Here is a 20384-nt window from a genome sequence, read left to right as displayed (position 1 = left end):
TACAGATTATCTGTGGTTAAGGTTTAAAATAAATAAATAAATAAATAAATATTTTTCGTACCCAGAAAGCTTATATAGTGCTTGACATTTTCTGAAAACTCATTATATGGGTAGAAAAAAGGCACAAGAATATGTTTAACTTTCCATCATTTGTACATTTACATACACACAGGCACAAATCAAGCATGGGATGAAATAGAACCTGCGTATATAGACTAGGCTATCCCTATACAAACATGTTGAAGGAAGGAGCTTCCCAAAATTCTTTCATTCCTACTACTAAATGACCCAGAAAGAGGACTGCATTAAACTTTGTTCATGTGAGTGGCTGATTTTTGTTTCAGGCAGGCATTGCTCAAGACACCAACAGAGTGTGCCCAGCTGGGGCAGGCCATCTCTAAACTGTCCCCTCCACATGTATTCATATGTAGCAGCAAGTGACATTTTGAAAGCAATGCAAAACCGTGCCCTTGCCACATGCCCTTGTCTATTCCTACAGCCACCTCCAGCAACCAGAATGGCTGGGGTAGCAGCTCTTTTGAGACTTAAAGCCAAGAATCTGTTCTTGTATGCCTTTGGCATGTAATACTGGAGCTCAGAGTGTTGACAATTCACATGGGTACAGCCTGCAGCTGCATCCCGCGTATTCTGATCCTCTTTCAAACTCTTAGTACAATAGGGTCTCAAATACATTGTGAGCAGAAGAAAACAACCCCCCACGTTCTATTTTAGTATGTTGAGCCTAAAGTCCATTGGCTGGGAGCTGTCATCAGACATGACCATATGTTACTCAATGGTATTACAAGTAAATCCTAATTGAGTGCAAATTATGAAGATTAAAGTCACCTCACATTTAGCTGCATTATGTTGAAGCAAATGTATTTCAAAGTCCTGTTTAAAATGCTGGCAATTCTCAGCACAGAAATTAACAGGCTGTCATTACCTTGGATTTTATGAGCTGTTCCAAATGTCTGGAGTTCCTTGTTTGGAGACTTTAGTGAGAATGAAAAAACAGTTCTTTGCAGCACAGACTGGAAAACACCAAAGACAATGTATTGTCAACAACTTTTGAAAAAATATTAAATATTGATACAACTAAGTCACTGAAAAAATCTTCTGGTATAAGCTTTTCATAAATAATGCTAAAAGACTGGATGACTGCTGTTCTAATTGTGGTTAAAATCAAAGTTTTGGATTTAAGCAATTCACTGTCAGGATAAGCCAGGTCCAGTTTGTAACAGGCAATGCATTATTTTTTGAAAACAATTAACTGCCAGAAAAATGTTCCTTGATGACTGAAGTTTGTTGCTGTTTCATAAGAGGTCTGTAAAGTAGCAAGAAGCTGAACTTCATCTATTGGTGCACTTCGGATGATGCACTCCATTTTAATGAGATTAAAGGTTTAATGCAGATAAAAGATTTTTATCTGTTCAGTGCACCTGGAATCATCACAGGGAATTCAGTGTGATTCACAGAGGGTCAGCGGAGAGCTATGCTCATCCTGACTGATAAGAGCTTCTGACTTCTTTCCTAAATACTATTTTATTTTTTATTCTATACAAGTACAAAATGTTCAGAACACATTTTTTCCTATTTTATTCTCTGATTATGTGCAGCGTATCAGCTGAGGAAATTTTTCAGCCAACTCTAGTGCTGGACATGGCTAAAGTTCTACTGGGTAACTACTGCTATCCTGAAAACCTAGTGGGAATGCAAGAAGCCATTGAACAAGCCATCAAGAGTGGGGAGATCCTGGACATCTCAGATCCAAAACTGCTGGCCAGCGTCTTGACAGCTGGAGTGCAAGGTGCTCTGAATGACCCAAGACTGGTGATTTCCTACGAGCCATCACCACATGCAGCTCCTGAAAAAGAAACTGAGGCTTCCCCCACTCGTGAACAACTCCTGAGTCTTATTGAGCATGTGATTGTATATGACAAGCTGGAGGGCAATGTTGGCTACCTGAGGATTGATTATATCATAGGACAGGATGTTGTGCAGAAAGTTGGAGCTTTTCTGGTGGACAAGGTATGGAAGACGCTAATAAATACATCTGCCCTGGTGATAGATCTTCGTCACAGCACTGGAGGACAGATCTCCGGACTTCCCTTCATCATCTCATACTTGCATGAAGCAGACAAGATGCTGCATGTTGAGACTGTATACAATCGGCCCTCCAACACCACCACAGAGATATGGACATTGCCGAAAGTGTTGGGAGAGAGGTACAGCAAAGAAAAGGATGTCATTGTTTTGATCAGCCGCCACACCACAGGAGTGGCTGAAGATGTGGCTTACATCCTCAAGCACATGAACAGAGCTATCACTGTTGGGGAGAAGACAGCTGGGGGATCACTGGACATCCAGAAACTGCGTATTGGCCTCTCTAATTTTTATCTAATGGTTCCCGTGTCACGGTCTGTGAGCCCCTTGAGTGGGGGTGGGCAGAGCTGGGAGGTTAATGGGGTGATGCCATGTGTGGCTACTGAGGCAGAGCAAGCCTTGCAGAAATCCTTGGATATCCTGGCAGTGCGCAGAGCAGTGCCTGGCACCCTAACCCGCCTCATAGACATATTAAAGGACTATTACAGCTTAGTGGAGCGGGTGCCAGTGCTTCTGCGGCACCTCACCACTTCTGACTTCTCTTCTGTGCAGTCAGCAGAGGACTTGGCCACCAAGCTCAACACTGAGATGCAGACCTTATCCGAGGACCCTCGCCTGTTGGTCCGAGTCATGATGCCAGGTGAAACTGCTGTCCCCCCTGCTGAGACACCAATTGCAGTGGCAGCCAACTTGCCTGACAATGAGCAACTGCTGCATGCTTTGGTGGATACTGTCTTCAAGGTGTCAGTGTTGCCAGGCAATGTGGGCTACATGCGCTTCGATGAGTTTGCTGATGCCTCTGTGCTTGCTAAACTGGGACCTTACATAGTAAAAAAAGTGTGGGAGCCCCTCCAAAATACAGAGAACCTGATTGTGGACCTACGCTACAACCCTGGAGGCCCTTCCTCCTCTGCTGTGCCTGTGCTACTTTCCTATTTCCAAGACCCCGCTGTAGGCCCTGTCCATCTCTTCACAACCTATGACAGGCGCACCAACCACACGCAGGAGCACAACAGCCGGGCAGAACTGCTGGCCCAGCCCTACGGAGCTCAGCGTGGCATCTACCTGCTCACCAGCCACCACACTGCTACAGCTGCTGAGGAGTTTGCTTACCTCATGCAGTCCCTGGGCCGTGCCACACTGATTGGGGAGATCACAGCAGGCAGCCTCTCACACACCTCTACGTTCCCTCTGCTGCAGCCTGAGCAGGGAATAACCCGTGGCCTAACTATCACAGTACCAGTTATCACCTTCATTGACAACCATGGAGAAAGCTGGATGGGCGGAGGAGTTGTGCCTGATGCCATAGTGCTGGCTGAGGACGCGCTAGAGAAGGCTGAAGAGGTGCTAGCTTTTCACAGGAAGATGGGGATGCTTTTGGAAAGTACTGGGCAACTCCTAGAAGCTCACTATGCCATCCCAGAAGTGGCTGGGAAGGCCAGTGCTATGCTCAGCACCAAACGGGCCCAAGGAGGTTATCGATCAGCTGTAGACTTTGAGACATTGGCTTCCCAGCTTACCAGTGACTTGCAGGAGGCCTCAGGAGACCATCGGCTTCATGTTTTCCACAGCCATGTGGAACCAACACCAGAAGAACAGCTTCCCAACATGATTCCCAGCCCTGAGGAGCTCAGCTATATCATTGAGGCGCTATTCAAAATCGAGGTACTGCCAGGCAACCTGGGCTACCTTCGCTTTGATATGATGGCTGAGGCAGAAACAGTGAAGGCCATTGGGCCTCAGCTCGTGCAGATGGTGTGGAACAAGCTGGTTGACACAGATGCCATGATTATTGACATGAGGTACAACACGGGTGGCTACTCCACTGCTGTCCCAATACTTTGTTCCTACTTCTTTGAGCCTGAGCCTCGGCAACACCTCTACACTGTCTTCGATCGTAGTACCTCCCGCAGCACTGAGGTATGGACTCTCCCTCAGGTGACTGGCAAGAGATACGGCTCCCTCAAGGATGTCTACATCCTCACAAGCCATATGAGTGGCTCAGCAGCTGAAGCCTTCACTCGCTCTATGAAGGATCTACACCGGGCCACAGTTATCGGTGAGCCCACAGTAGGAGGTTCCCTCTCAGTGGGCATTTATCGTGTTGGTAATAGCTCCCTGTATGCCTCCATCCCCAGCCAAGTGGTGCTCAGCCCAGTCACTGGCAAAGTGTGGAGTGTGTCTGGGGTGGAGCCACACATCACCATCCAAGCCAGTGAAGCCATGGCTGTAGCCCAGCACATTGCCAACCTGCGTGCCCAGGTGCCACAGACACTTCAAACTGTAGGTAAACTTGTGGCAGAAAATTATGCTTTTGTGGACATTGGGGCTGTTATAGCATCCAATCTCACCAAGAATATCAACAAAGGAAATTACAAAAGGATTAATTCAGAAGAGGAGTTGGCCAGGAAGGTGACTGCCAACCTGCAAGCTCTTTCTGATGATGAACACCTCAAAATGCTCTACATCCCTGAACATGCCAAGGACAACATCCCAGGAATCATGCCAAAACAGGTACAGTTCTCCTGTAGCCAGCTATACTGATGCCAGTTATAATGGGAGCACTGAGTCAGATATCTTACCTTGTTTCTAAACCATATCATCAACCCATCAGGATTTACCTGTATCCATTAAAGAAGCCTGTGCCTCAGTGGGTTTTGGAGACAGAATTCTCTCTGACACTAAGGCAAACCAGGGTAGTAGCTTGTGTTAGTAGATGGTAGTTCTGGATACATACTTTCTGGGGACGATGGCCTTCAGGCTGTGGATCTCTTTCTGTGGCTACCACAAGAAAAGATGCTGATACAGGGCTTCCCTGTTACAGTGAAAATATCTCATCTGCATGATCATAGAAGAGTAGTACGGCTTTTCAAGCTGTAATAAATTAATGCAGAAACCCACTGGTTACAAACTGAGTTTGTAATCTGAGAAAAATGCGGTTGGTCCAGAGTAAATGCATAGACCTGCAAAACACATAGCCCCATACTTTGCAATAGATTTTTATATATAAGATTTCCATACCTGATTTCTAATTCTATTACACTAGAACAACAAGCAACTCCTTTTGTAGTGACAGTGGAAAGTTGTTCTGATTGTATCTCATGCTCAACATCAGACAGTTTCCCAGTGACCTAGAAATACTTTGGAAGAAGTATCTGGGTGGAAATTAGGTGGCCCCGGGGAGAAATTGATTTTTAATAATCTACTTTTGCCTTTGCTGCATGGTTTGCATAACAGTCTGCGCTTTGTTCTGAGCCTGGCTATTTATACATTGGTCTGTCTTGGCAATCTTTCTTGTTCATTGTTGTGCTGGAGGGAGCTCCCAGGAGCACTTGTTAAAATTCCACATTCAAATTAAAAGGAGGGTTAGGATAACCTGATCCCTTTCTTGGATGGAGTTAGCTCCTTTCTGGCTACTGCTCCAGCGTGGCTATCAGAGACTTTTCCCAAGGGACTCATAAAATTACTTTTTGAAGAGAATGCATTTGCCTTTGCAATGAACCAGAGTATACCAAGTGTCAGGTAACTATTAAATGTTTCCTGGGGGAGGAAATTTGCGGGCTTCCACCCTCTGAAGTCTTTGGCATGCATGAATTAAGGTGGGCATGAGCTTTGTGGTATTATCTCCAACAATAATGTCAAGGACAAAGTCTAAGTATTTCCAGGGGAGGACATTTTTTCAATTCAAGTTTGATAACCAAGAGATGCTGGCTCCGTTCATGCCTCTAAGCAAAAATAAATAAATAAATAAATTTATTTTTCTTTTTTAAATTCCATTACTCTCCCCCTCCTATTAAATTATTAGCAGCATATTAGCACTGATAGATATAAACTTCTCTTCATCCTACAAAGTGGACCTATCCTGCAGCTTAGTCACCATATTTGCTGCAGGCTGTTAATGGATATTGCTGTGTATTTTTACTTGTTCAGACCTTACTTACTTTATTCAGACCTTGAAAGTTGAGAACAGAATGTACAGGACAAGCCTTATTTTTTACATGGTATGAAATTCTGATCCTGATAGAGCTAATGAGCTAATGAGCAAATGTCATTATGCTAATTAATGCCACTTTTTATCTGAACTCTTTGTAAAGAAAAATTACTAGAAAATTATTATATATTATTATTATTATAAAATTATATTATTATCCACCAGAAAGAAATCACAGCAGTGTGAATGAAAATTAGGACAAAACTAAGATTTCTTTATGGAGGAATAATTAATAAACAGCAGAGGAAAAGCATGGGTCTCTTATGGAACTAGAATAGCTACCAAAGGAGGTATGCATCCTTTCACATTGCTTGAGGAAACTGGGATGGAGAGAAACAAGAAAATGGTGTTAAAATATTTTAAGGCAGAAGACGGTGAGTGAACTAAGACTTGACATAAAGGTTTTTCCCTGTGATAGAAGAAAATTCACCTATTCCACAGAGCATTGGGCAGCAAAAGTACTTTCATTTCCTCTTTTTTTTTTTTTTTTTTTTCTTTCCTACAGTGTCCCTGTATCTTCTTGACTCACTTTACAGGATAATTGTTTCTGCCTTGCTTTTGCAGAGCTAAGAGGAATGTTTTCTATGAATCAGTTCAGAAAATGCCCCATACCAATACCGCAGAAAGCACATGCCATAAGATTACAGTGAAGCTTAGAACATGGCACTAAATGCATTTATAAATTCTTTTTTTTTTTCACTTTTTTGGCAGTCTCAAACAGGACACGGTGGCTATTTAATCTGTACTATGCTTATACTTTAACGATCTAAGAGGTATTTTTTCTCTTGTGCTGCCAACCTTCCAAACCAACCTTTCCCTTGACAGTTGGATTTTTTAGATAGTGACCTTGACAGTGAAGCAGATCCAACACAATTAACTGAAAGTGAAGATGAGTAACTGCAGGAGGGATGGAATGGGACATAGGAGACAGACAAGTGAAATGCAGACCTTTGCATCTACTGTAGTAGAACAGCTGCTGAAGCATAATACTGGGTAGTATGTCTCCTCTGTGACAGCAGCAAGGTCGATGCTAGCCGGAGCACTCTGCTGCATAAATGCCACTTTCTGAAGTCAGACTTCCCAGAGGCAAATGTTGCATATACTGTTTGTGAAACAGAAAATTGCCTTTTGCTTGTAAGGCAGAACTCTGTAAACACAGTGATGAACACTTCTGTAATCCTCGCTTCTTATTCCTCTGTTTGTCTCTCTCTCTCATCACACCTTCCTTTCCATGTACTCATGAATATCTGAGTATTGTAGATTACCTGTAGAAGAATTGCCGCCTGATTTTGGCAAATGTGTTATGCCAGCTTCAAGTGACAAGCCCCTCCCTGAGTGACTCTTGCGGCCCCTTGATGATGCCCAAATCTTTTTAATGTAGTCTTCACACCTAAGGGAATTTCTGTGCTAATGTTTTAGAAATGCAGATGAAATTGATGAAGAAAGTCTCCCCACTGCACTGTACATCCCTAGTAAAAGATAAAAAGGAATCTTTTATAAGGAGAAGCTGTTCCTTCATTTGAAGTACCAATTTTCATGGATAAATAATACCTATAGCAGAGATTCTGCTGTGCTGATGGAGGTAATAGTTACAGGCATTCCCCCAGAAATGAGTATGCTTGCTTTTATGCTTCCATTAACAACTAAAACAAAATACTCAGCCTCAGAGTGTCAAGATGGGTAAACAAATTGCTACATCTGTCACTAACAGGTAGAAAAAAATGTTGTGGGCCTTTCTGATGCTGTTTTATAACATAACCACAGCAGTCAGTGGAACTAACTTTGACTTTTCACCTTTTGCTTGCCTCTTATATTTGTTGCAGAGAAGAAAATGGCATTTTGTTAATCAGTTTTGTTCTTTTGCTAGCACCTTTCATCTTTTGACCCTGATAATGAAGCTCAATACAGCTACATTTGCAGTTACAATAATCCCACCAAAGAAATCTGTTTATGCTCATTTTTTTGCCATCGCCATCAGTGTTACAGTAGATTTCCCCATTAGTTTTATGGAATTTCAGTGCGCTTTAGATGAAAAATCAAAACTTATCCATGAGTCATGTTTTCCAATGTAATCTTCCAGGTTATTCCAGGCAAGAAAACAACAATGCTTTAAACTCTTGCTCGGTGACTTGCAGTGAGTGTCGTCAGAGCAGGCTGACAGGTCGCTGTGCAGCGCCATCTGCTGTGAGAGCTTCTCCCTCTGCCCTGAGCTCCTCAGGGTGGACTGAAAGCCTTAAATAACCTCATTTAATCCTTTCCAGAGCATTTCAGCTTTTGCTTATGGTAACCTCTCCATCCTGGCTGTCCGGGTGCAACAGAGGACAGAATAAGAATTCAAAGCTATGTTTTTGGAAAAACTGGATAAATTATCTGTGAAAACTGGGATGAGGTTAAGTAAGAGCACAAGCAAGGTTTTTGCACAGATTCTAGAGTGGGAATAATTAGCTGCACAATGCTGGGAGGAAAATGGCTTGTTTAGAAGGAGTCCTGTACAGAAGTATACAAGTCCTTCAGAGTCCACAACGTGAACACAAGTTCACAGAATCAAGTTGTCACAGTAAAAAATAATCATCATCAAAATGGGTTGGATAAGCAGGAATATAATCAGTGAAATGCATGAAGTCTTCTGCTACATTCGGCTCTAAAGAAGCCTCAGCTGGAGCACACTGTGCCCAATCTTGGGCAATGCTTTTTTGGAAAGTTGTGTCTCTGCTGGGGAAGGCCCAGGGAAGAGGAAAAAGAATAACGAGAAGAGTTGAGTAAGAGTTATCTTGAAAAAGCTTAAAGGATTTGAGTTGTTTATTCAGGAGAAAAGAAAACTGAGGGGATATATGAAAACAGTCTTCAGGTACATAAGAAGCTGTTTCAAATATTAAAAGAATAATCTGTTTCCTTACCCATGTTGAATAGGCCAAGAAGTAATGCACTTAAACTGTAGAAAGTAGCAGACGTAGACTGTTTACACAAGATGTTAGGAACATCCTTATAATAGTGAGGCTAGTGACGTGCTAGACTGGATTGCCTGGGGAAGAACACGTAATCTCAATCACTGGTTGTTTTTAAGAGCAACTGAGAGGCAGCTGTCAGGGATATTGCTGGTCCTGTTCAGTCCTTTTTCTAGGGAACCTACTAAAATGGATGGTACCCTTTCAGCCTGTGGGGGTGAACAAAGATACCCATTGGTATTCTGAGAAAGAAAGGAGCAACAACCCCTACTTCCCCAAAATCTCATGGTTCTTAAACCAGCCTCCAGATTTCCAATGGCCCAGGTATCTTGGCTGATAGTATTTTAACCCGGAGGCTGACAGCACTAGCAACCTTAATGGAGAAGAGTTACACTACAGTGGTCAGTATATAATTAGCTATGAAAATACAGTTTCCATCAAGATAAACAAAACAATTTAGGGGAGACGTGAAAGGGAAGAAAAGAGGGAAGAGAGGTGCGGCTGGAAAAGTAGTTTGCCCGTGGCTGGGGTATATGTCTGTAGTAGAGCCAGTGATAAAACCCCATGCACGAGTCACAGGGCAGCAATCTAAGTCCTATTCTGTGTCACACTGCCTGTTCCAGTTAGGCCACACACATGTGGAAGGCAATTGCAGAACAGAGCTGGAGACTCTATATAGTTAACCAAATGAAATTCTTCTTGGCTTAAGTGGTGTTAGCTTGGAGGTCCTTTAGTCTAGCCACATTGCTTATAGTGTTCTTACTAAGGCACCTGAGGGTTTATATTTAACCATCAAGTCATTTGTAAACACTGCCTAACTGACCAGCAGGATCTTAGTCTCAGCTGCATCCTGTCCCAGCTTGTTCTTGACCTGCAAGCAGAGCCTTGCCTTTCAAAGGGGAGTACGCGGTTGGTCTCTGAAGCTAGACTCACCTCTGTAAGTACCAGCAGCACGTGGCCCATCAGCCAGTGTCATGAACCTGGGGTTTTCCAGGACCATTACCCTCTACTGTCAGTCTCAGCCTCCTCCCCTCTTTTACTTAAAATGGTTGTTGTTGTGGTGGTGGTTGTTGTTTGGTTGTTTTTGTTGTTTTGTGTTTTTTATTTTTTAAGAAAATTGCTTACTGAGTGATTCTTGTCTGACTTTCAGTCAGAGCCTTTGGAATAGATGTATTTTCATATTTTCTCTTTTTTTTTTTTTTTGAGATCATTGCATATTCATTTTAGCCCAAGAGATGTGCTCTAAGGGAAACTTACCTTGAAATCTGTAATGAATTTGTGAGAAATAGCAACACAAGATGTGATACAGCGCTTAAAAAAAAAAAAAAAAAGTAGAAAAAAATTACCAGGCATAGACCGAGAGGTTATTCCTAATCAACATGCTTCTGGGTGTGCATCTAGCAATTATTGTATGAGAAAGAAGAAAGAAATGTGCGTGTTTCATTAAAATATCATTGGTAAGTGGCCGAAAGTACCACATCAGTTTTATTTGTATGTTACCAATGAGTGATGAGTTTTTCTCCTGGGGGGACCAGTACCTCTGAACTAGAAATAAGCTCTGTCAGAGCAACGCAGTGCATGCTGGATGTATTCTTCAAAACTGTGATTTGTTAATCAAAGTACAGCGAGCAGATCAAGTAGCATTGCTGTCACTGGGAAGTGGATTGGAAATGACAAACTCAGCAGCTTGGACTGATATGTTTACAGTCCAGATGCAGTGGTTATTTTCACAAGGTACAGTGAGAAAGAAAGTAAAGGAAAGGGCTCAGTCAAGTTTGCTCTCACCGCTAGATCAACAACTACTGGCCAACAGAACTTTTGAAGTAATTCTTGAAATTCTGGCATACAGAAGGCACTGAATGATGAAGAAGCCCAGGGCAGCCAGAAGTGTGATATGGTAGCTAACATTCCCTCAGGTAAAGGGAATGTGTTTGAGCTATGTCAAGTACAGTTGCATTCACACAGCTTGGAAACCCTCTGCCTGCAGCGGCAGAGGTGCTTTTGGCAGGAGCACAGACCCCAGGCCAGGGCACTGCACAAAGGGCAGGAGGTTGCCTGACTTCCTTCAGTTGCGGAAGACACAGATGTCTCCCAAGTTCTGGGTCATACTGTGGATTGAGAGAGCACCTTTTAGCACATGACACTACAGATTCTTTGTTCTCTTCACTATTAAACCATATAATATATATATTATAGAGATATAGCAGAGGGGAATTGATGAAAAAGCAAGTATAAAATCAGTTTCACAGCAACCCTGAGGAGAAAAGCCCATGCTGCAGAAGGTCACCCTTCTAGGTCACCCCTATATCTGAAAACCTTATCTCCTTAAGCTGGAAGGTCTTCCATTTTCAGACATATGCATGCAAAACATAAGTTTGGCAAAGGGAGCAGATTCTGTCTCCAAAGCATATAGGGGTTATTAGGACAACTTTATTATTTGGCTACACATTGCTATGAAAAAAATGTCTGCTAACATCCAGATAAACAAAATGAAATTAATCACAGCTTAACACATGAAATTCCAGGCACATAGCCACCATTTAAGAGATTTAACACATGTCTACTTCATGAGTATCCCAGCACATACCCAACACAGGAGATTCCTCCTTGTCACAGGGACTGGTTCATTAACAAGGGCTGAGGCCAGCCTCACCTGCAGCCAGCAGCTGTTTGTCAGCTAAGCCCAATCAATGAGACTATAAAAGCTTCAAGTGCCTTCCTGAGAATGGAAGCAAGCAGTTTTGGGTGGCAGATCTGGAATAATGACTTGTGCTACAGGCCTGGGCTTGTTCTTGTAGCCTTCTTAGTCTCCCTGGCACAAGAATTTCCCTTGTATATTTGAAAAATAAGCTAAGCCTTGACAAATGGGGGCCTGATCTGGATTCTGTGTATGCTGTTAAGGCATCCAATACTGGGCAAACAGTACTGGTTGGCAGCCCATGCTAACCTAAGCTTAATATGCAGAAGTCATAATGTTGTTACATTATTGTACTTCAGACTTGGTCATATTTCTCACATATGTCCCACCTGAACTAAACTTGACCCATGTAATTCCTTTTAAAATTTATGCCAAGCTATTGATGCCAGCAAATGATTTGTTCTGTTTTTTTCCAAACTCTTTCAGATCCCTTCCCCAGAAGTATTTGAAGATCTGATTAAATTTTCATTCCACACAAATGTATTTGAAAACAACATCGGCCATCTGAGATTTGATATGTTTGGAGACTACGAACTTCTAACCCAGGTGTCCGACCTACTGGTAGAGCATGTTTGGAAGAAAATTGTTCATACAGATGCTTTAATCATAGACATGAGGTAAACCTTTGAATGGCAAATAACCAAACCTCTTTCAAAACAGCATTTTATTTGTAACAGTGAATTATCTTTACATGGCTTGCTATCCTGTTTACAGCCTAACATCACTGGGATTAAATGAGAAAAGGAAAACAGCCAAGGAAAACAATAACAGTCGGGAAATATATCTCAAGAGAAATTGTACCATCACTTGACATGTTTAAAACTAAATAAGCAAATTTAGGGTTTACGCTGCAGGATGCAATCCTGGACGTCACATCTGTTTTCTTTTTCTGATTTCTTTCTAATCTGACTCTGCATGTGTCTTGTATTAATTATATATGTTTGTTTTAATTAAATCCTTCACTGCTGGCAGCGGTCAAGTGATTGAATGGTCCAAAAAACAGCCCATGCATAAGTCTGTGTTACAGCATCTAGTCTGCCATATCCTCAGTGCCAAATTATGCTGGGCAATTGGCCCTGTACAGAATGGTCCTTGTGCAGAGCACAAAGGTGGCTTAAAGGCACTATTGCCTCAAGATACTGTGGCACTCTTGCTGCAGCACCATATGCCTACTCTTAACCCTGCCATCTTCCAATAGACTTGAGATGGCACCAGCACTTTCCTCTTTCTTGTCCCAGTTTTCTCTCAAGTCAGAACTCAAACCAGGGCTGGGGTAACAAAGCAGCAAAGGTAACATCATGCCCTAGGTACCAAATGGTGTCATTATAGTCCTTTCCTTGGTAGAAATCTTATTTCTAGCCCTTTGAGAAAGCAGAGTTGAGAGCACTTAAAAGACTCAGTCTCTGAAGTCATGTAAAAAGAACCATAAGCATTTTATGTTTTCAAATTCTACCTAAACCAATCCAATGATTTTAAGGGGAGGATGATTTCCATAATGCATAATGTCTCTCACCTTATAAGTTCCCTTCCCTGGCCAATCACAAGCTCCTTACTTTTAAATATCATAGCTTAGAGAAGAGACTCATTGGTAACTAAACCACTTCCCTAATGTCACACGAGAAGTCTGTAGTGAATGAAGAACTTGCCTCCAAGAGTTAAACTAAAATTCTAACAATTGTTCCGTTGTTATTACTGAATAAAGTTTCTCCAGTTTCCCTGCCCTAGAGAGTCGCAGGAAGAGCTCTCCAGCATTGCTCTATTTCTATTGTCTTGTCAAAATGTTTCTTGTCTTTGTCACCCACCCTGTCTCTTTCTCTTGACAAGAAGTTTGATAATCAGAGAAGCCTCTAAACTTATGTTCACAGAGAAGGGAGATATTTGACATTTGCTTTTCCCTCAAAATCTTGTAGACTTCTTCAGCTCAAGTCTGTGTAAGACGTGCACTGTAGGGCATGCAGCTGCTCTGCCATTTTGCTGCCTGGCTTCACACTGGCTGCATACTTTTGCCTCTCTGCTGCCCAGCCAGCTGTCCGAGATTGGCACTGCAGCATAACTGTGGCTAGATGGGGTCCCAAAAATGTACCTTAAAGACCTCCTTCCTTCCTTCCAAGTGCACGAGGAGATAATGTGTTCTAGGCTACATCTAGCAGACAAATAAATCCTCCTGGAGATGGGTGACTGCACCAAGAACACAACGAATTTCAGTGCTCATCCACCTTGCCCTGTCTGATGCCACCAACAGAGGTGGAAGGACTCAGCTTTTTTGGCAATAACTCAGCAGATCATTGCCTCTTAACCTTGTGCAGAGACAGCTGCTTTGTCCTCAGCCATGCAGCTAGCTAGCTGGCTGCTTGCCGCTCTCTTCAGCTGGGATGGCAGCTGCAGGAACTGGGCTCTGCTGGCTCCAGCTGCCTCCTGGGCCATGCAGCAGCAGCACCTCATGGCAGCACAGTGCTCCCCAGGACACACTAAAGAGGCTCATTGCAGCTCTGGGCAGTCACAGTGTGAGCCCAGCACACAGCTTCCAAATGCTGCAGAAAAATGAGGAATCTTCACTGTTTGGGACAGAGATCTCCTGGGTTGTCTAATCCTTTCCCGGAGATGAAAAGAACTTAGTTATGGACTGGACGAAACACCCCTTTCTAGTAGGTCTGTGCTGGAATGTCTGTGCCAGGCACTCCTAACATCAACAACGGGAGATCACTGCATGCTATCTCCCAATAGTCAACAAAGTGCAAATACTTCAGTGTCATATGTGCTCTATTACCAGAGAGAAGTGGCAGACAAAAAATAATTTGGTACTCTGCTATGTGTATACATAGCAGGGGTTCTCCACTGACATTTAGGCACTTCTGTGACTTTAATCTTCAGACATGGATATGAAATGAAATTACAACCAAGTTTTCAAACATGATGGCTGTAAATTTAGCAGCTAAAAAAGTCTTTAGGCACAAAAACAAATGCTTGCTCTTATGAGGTGCCAAATACCAGTAGTTTTTATTGTGTACAGCAGGAAATAAGAACCCATGTCAGCTGGATGTTGCTTAAACTGGGGTCTACCTTTAAATATCACTAATGACATAGGAAGCATGAGTACATATGTAACCCTAATATTCAAATATATAACAATATTCAAATCAGAAGAAGAAAAAGAATCTGATGTTTCTCTACAAATAAAAGCCTTTGTGTACTTCCTGATTTGTTTTTTTCCTCAGGTTGAATCAAGAGAAAAACATTCCATTCAGAATTCTGTTTGCTTTTGTAGCCAACTGTGGGCAATAACAGTCCCAGCCTGTTAGATGGGATTTTGTTTCTCTGATAGATGTGCCAATGTTGATAGGGGAGAATGAATGTAAATGCATCAAAATGTAGCTTTAAGCCCTTTCAGCAGTGATGTTAAGAAAAAAAATTTGGAAGGAAGATTTGTCATCTGCCACAAATTTTTACTTGTTTTATTAATATCTTAAATTTCTGAAAAGGTACAATATTGGAGGTGACACCACTTCAATACCAATCCTATGCTCATACTTCTTTGATGAAGGACAACATATTCTCCTGGACAAAGTTTATGACAGACCCAGTGACTCAGTAAAGGAAATATGGACCCAGCCCCAGCTCAAAGGTAAAATGACAATTTATTTTGAGAATAGTTTTTCATTTCAGAGGTTCCTCTTTGTGTATTTTAAAGTGAACCATTTAGACACCATAACTCATTTGGTGAAAGCGTCTGCTGCAATTAGCTCAAGCTGTGCAGAGAATGCAAAAACAAAAATGTGCATCTCAGCCCTGTCCTTAATGCAATTTATAAATAACTCCTAGGAATGGGGTAGACTGGACACATAGGTTTGTAAACTGGTTCTCAGAAGTTTAGCTGAATAGAGTACACAGCAGTTATGACTGCTTATAGAAGTTGCTAAGATTAAAAATAAATCCCATGCTGCTTAAAACTCTGGTAACACCTCTTCCAAAACTCACTTATAGTTTTACATGTAGCACTTCACTTCCTACCTGTGCGATCTATCAGATGCTATTTCAATAAATGAAAACACCCTCAATAGCCCAGTTTGTCCAGAGAATGCAAAAGCAAAGAGAAGCACTAAGTTCTGCACATCTGAGTAAGTCTGGAGCACTTGTCAGTGTGTCGCTCCCCACCTTGCTGTCCATGGAAGTTGAAGAAACGCTGCAATATGCAGAAACAAAGCTCTTTGGTGCTCATAAAGTGCAGTAGGAGTACTAAACAGCCTTAAACAATGGTTTTAATTCTTCTCCCCTTTCAAGCCACTGAAAGAGGTGCCACCATGGTGTCTGCAGTTATTGGTTTGGAGCATGCTGAAAAGGTTAAACTCAGTAGCAGGCTGCAGTGTCCATCTATTTTTCCAGGCAGTTAGAGATGAGCTGTGTTAAGGGAGTATGATTACTATGGACACATTCCAGTTCCCATCAAAGAGAACAGGCAGACACATACTAACTTCAAAGGAGCTGGATCTGGTCCTGTATTATATATATCTACCGTGAAAAGGGTCTTCTAATGGATATTACATCTACAGTGAAATGAGAAGACCAAAGATGGTGTGAAAATTAATTACCATGCTATTGGCCCCTCTCTTATGATTTACTATGAGAATTAGATGTCATACTGCAACTTACTTAAAGAATGGCATTTTTGAAGCAGTTTAGATTACCTTTCAAGTTATCAGGTCCCAGTTATGACACACTGACTTCATTTTCAAGGGAACTAAGCCCTTGAAAAGTATCCAGTGTGTTCAGATATACTGAAAATAGGGTGCAAGAAAACTCCTCCTGTCAGCTGGCTTATGTAAGAGAATGAGATAACTTGGATGGCATCCCAAAAATATGAGGGTATTTGTTGAAGGGCTTGGGACAAAGGCCATGCAACATCTTCCATTTATAGACTACAAAAAGCCTGTGGGAAACCACTATAATTATAATTTCATAATATGCCGCCTGCGTAGTCTGCAGGCCAAGCACTATGACAGCCATGCTCCTAGAGCAGGGATGAGAATGAAACTGAAGATGCTGCTGGCTGAGCTTTGAGTAACCCTGCAGGAGCAATGGAGAAGTTTGCTTTCCTTGCCTGACTATCCTACTGCTCCAGGAGCTGCTGTAGAAGTAAAAGCCACAGAGATCCAGCAGTAGTAACCATCAGCTGTTGGAACTCATATCCAGAAACTGATGGCTCAGGAGTATCGCACAGGGTGACAGTCTTTTTTACAGTACAGCTGGGCTACAGAGAAAAAATAAAAAAATAAAAAAAATAAAAATAATAAAAAAGTGCTCTAATAACATCATAGTTGAAAAGTATATTTTAAAATTTCTTTGGTTGTTAATAGCAAGTAAGGAAAGAAGTGTATCTTGGCTCAGTTATGCAAACGAATCTCTGAAAATGGACACATTTTGTGATGCTTTTTGTCCTTTCTGGCAGGGGAGAGGTACGGGTCTCAAAAAGGTCTGGTAATCCTCACCAGTGCTGTGACATCTGGAGCTGCTGAGGAGTTTGTATCCATAATGAAGAGGCTGGGCAGAGCTCTCATCATTGGGGAACAGACAAGTGGTGGCTCCCATTCCCCACAGACATACCAAGTAGATGATACCAACTTCTACATCATCATCCCCACTTCCAGATCAGTCATCTCTGCAGAGAGCACTTCTTGGGAAGGGAAAGGGGTGCCTCCTCACATGGAAACACCGGCTGCAACAGCACTTATCAAAGCAAAGGAGATGCTCAGTGCTCACCTGCACAGCTCTAGATAGCCCAGCAGGGGCATGTGCTCCTAGAAAAAAAGGTAGGCTGTAATTTTCAAAGAAGCCTGAGGGGACTTACGCTCTCAGGAGCTGAACCAATAACGGTTTGGGGAGCCCAGAACAGTATTTAGCCATAATTTAGGTAACTAATGCAAAAATGATACCCCCAAAATCTCACTGTGTGTGTGTGTGTGCATTTGCATGTGAGGGAATGTGCAGGGCACAGGTGTTTTTCTATGCATTATCTGTCTGGCTTGATGGGTTGTTTACTGCACAAGAGCTCAGTTCCCACAGGAGAAATTATTTTAAGGCCCTTCTGCTACACAGAATAATTCACAAGCCTCAGGAATGGTACTGTTCTGGATAGCAGAAGTGGATTTGAGTTCTTAAAAGAGAATGGAGGCTTCACACCAAAGTCTCATTTTTTTGTGTTAATTTTCTAGTAACCTAGTGTCTTGGAGAAGAAAGCCACCTCCAGAGACAAAAAGGAGTAGGAACTTGGGTTCAATCTCTGTAGTCATCATTTCCCTGTACATAGCTCTAAGTGACTCCCTTTTCAACATGTTGCATTTTCACCCTATTCTGAGGAATCCAACTCTTCCTCAGCATGGTTGAGATACTTGGATAATTCAGCGGGGTTTCTGGATTTCTCTCCTGGCTTGAGATGTAAATGTTAGTTGTTACACTGTCTGTCTTAGATTTAGCTCCAGATCACAGAGATTTCCTTTGGTTCCTTAGAAAATCCCAGCTCAGTATTGAAGGCATGTGGGCCACCTCAAAGCATTCATGCAAAGATAGAAAATGCACATCTGCTCCTTTGGAAAATGTGCACATTCCCATTCACACATCTTAAAGCAGAATTAACAGTAGTTGTGAGTGTCTGTTTTCCAAACTGCAAGAGCTAAGTGTCTTCTCCATTTCATCATTAGTTGTACCAAAAATAATCTTTCCCAGTTTGTCAGGGTTGCCCAGATTCCTGGTGCATGTCTGCTTCTCCCCTAGTATCTGGCAGAGGGATGGGAAATGAGGAGGGAAAAGGCAGTACATTGACTAACCCAGTGCTCAGATCAACACTGAGGAAAAAGAATCAGGTTTTTACTAAAGGCTAAAAACAGATGGTTGTGTGCCCTACTCCAAAGACCAGAGGAAAGCAAAGAAATATCCTTTGCACCATGATAACAAGCTAGTTATTAACTGATAGTGTATTTCAGGACAAATAACAGGGTTGATAATGTGAACTAACAGTTCATATTATTCACATGAACCTAATCAATGCCCTACATTCCTTGTCATCGTTACAATTTTTATCTAACCGTATGTCTCTGTAATGATTTAAAAATACATATAATTCTAATCTAGATCTCAACATTCTTTGTCTCAGCAAAATACCACCTGTAAGGCATTAAGCTTAGGAAAATGTTCCCCCCAAATTCTGTCAGTTAGAGACAGTAGTAGTCACACATTGCTGTTTGCTTGCTCATTTGTAAGTAACTGCCATTTTTTATAAATCATGTTTAAACATCTAGCTGCAGAGAATCTCTTTCAGTATTTACAGGAAATAATGTTAACAACAAAGTAGACTTTCCATCTTTTTTACTACTTGTTTATCTTTCCAGTTACATTTGGTGTGATCACTAACCTGGGCTCTTTTGAGTCATTTTCATATTCTGATTTTTATGCAGTAGCCAGTTGTTGAATTTGTCAGATTTGCAGAACCATTTAAATGGATTAAAACTCATACAGTATATTGTGTAAAGTGATATATGTATGAAGAATATTAAAGATACTTAATATGGAAAAGACTGGATTAGTCATGAATGAGTAAACAACACTGATGTATTTCTTCTAATGTCTTTTAAGTCTCTTTAATATCTAAATGATCCAAATATACTGCTTCCTTTTTCCTAAACACAATCTGTTGTGCTGTCATGTACAAACAATAGTGGTTGTCAAACCCAACATTTAAAAACTTCAGCCATCCATTCAAGGACCAAAAATTATACCAAATGGGCAAAAATAATAAATAATTTCTTCGCCTGAGTAATATGATAAGTACTTATGAATAATAAATGTTTAACAGTTGGGATACAGTCAAAAAAAAAAAAAAAAGAAAAAGAAAATGCATTTGCTGGTGAATCCATTTGATATCAATAATGCTGTAATGCTCTCTCAATAGAGAGTAATTGTTTAGAAAATTACACTGCAGTGAAAGACTAGAATATCACCAAATTACAAATGAAAATCAGTTACGGAAAATCCACGATTTGTGGTTTAAATGAGAAAGTTAGACAGATGTTGTCTTGGGGATGGACTTGGTAAATACTGAAGTGCTTTTCCAGCTCTTTATACAACAGGAAACACATTGAAACCATCACGCTTGTCCCTTCTGGTTCCAGAGCTGACATGGACATTCAACAGTCTGTAGCACAATTTCCTTACCATCCAACCTAGAACAACTTCCTAATGGTTAATTCTAATAATGTTCCTTTCGAAGAAAGGAAGACAGAAGTTGGTGTACCAGGCCTCCTAGCAGTATGATCCTTCTCCTTTTCGAGTACACAGGACTCCAACCAAGAAATGGCAGCCAGCTTACTTTTTTTTTATTTGCTTGTTTGTTTTGTTTGTTTGTTTGTTTGTTTTGCTACAGAATGCTGCATTCTTGCTCTCTGGAGAGTGCTTCTAATGCAGTCTTCCTTGATCACACCACAAAAACTGCCCTAGACCAGTGATTTTCAAACTGTGGTCTGTAGGGAGCCCACAGATTCAGTAAGGAATTAGTGAAAACTTACTCCTAAAAACAAGCACATGCATACTCTTCAAAAATCTGAGTGTGGTTGTGATAAAGAAACACATCTCCATTTTTTTCCTCCAAGTATCTCTAGTC

General features: G+C 41.6%; 1 protein-coding gene across 2 annotated transcripts; it reads left to right on the top strand.

The window, feature by feature from the left end:
• Nucleotides 1-1569: 1569 nt before the first annotated feature.
• RBP3 (retinol binding protein 3) lies at nucleotides 1570-19588 on the top strand. Of its 2 annotated transcripts, XM_068688636.1 has the most exons (4): nucleotides 1570-4617; nucleotides 12164-12354; nucleotides 15217-15359; nucleotides 17181-19588. In XM_068688636.1, exons 1-4 carry the CDS (start codon nucleotides 1570-1572, stop codon nucleotides 17507-17509), a joined length of 3711 nt encoding a protein of 1236 aa, XP_068544737.1. In that variant the 3' UTR covers nucleotides 17510-19588. The 2 variants fall into 2 exon arrangements, 1 of the variants encoding a protein (XP_068544737.1); XR_011098349.1 differs by lacking the exons at nucleotides 1570-4617; nucleotides 15217-15359; nucleotides 17181-19588 and adding an exon at nucleotides 12452-14241 and having other exon boundaries at nucleotides 12216-12354.
• Nucleotides 19589-20384: the final 796 nt, after the last annotated feature.

This window comes from Anas acuta, chromosome 7 (genome assembly GCF_963932015.1).
Source record: "Anas acuta chromosome 7, bAnaAcu1.1, whole genome shotgun sequence".
Lineage (NCBI taxonomy): Eukaryota > Metazoa > Chordata > Aves > Anseriformes > Anatidae > Anas > Anas acuta.
The sequence above is the reverse complement of the archived record's forward strand: the minus strand, read 5'-3'. Positions and strand labels throughout refer to the sequence as shown.

Excerpts from the sequence above, each read along its gene's own strand:
- RBP3 (XM_068688636.1), top strand. The coding sequence starts at position 1,570 with ATGTTCAGAACACATTTTTTCCTATTTTATTCTCTGATTATGTGCAGC. Across the intron at positions 4,618-12,163 it reads CAGGAATCATGCCAAAACAG|ATCCCTTCCCCAGAAGTATT; the intron begins GTACAGTTCTCC and ends AAACTCTTTCAG. Across the intron at positions 12,355-15,216 it reads GCTTTAATCATAGACATGAG|GTACAATATTGGAGGTGACA; the intron begins GTAAACCTTTGA and ends ATTTCTGAAAAG.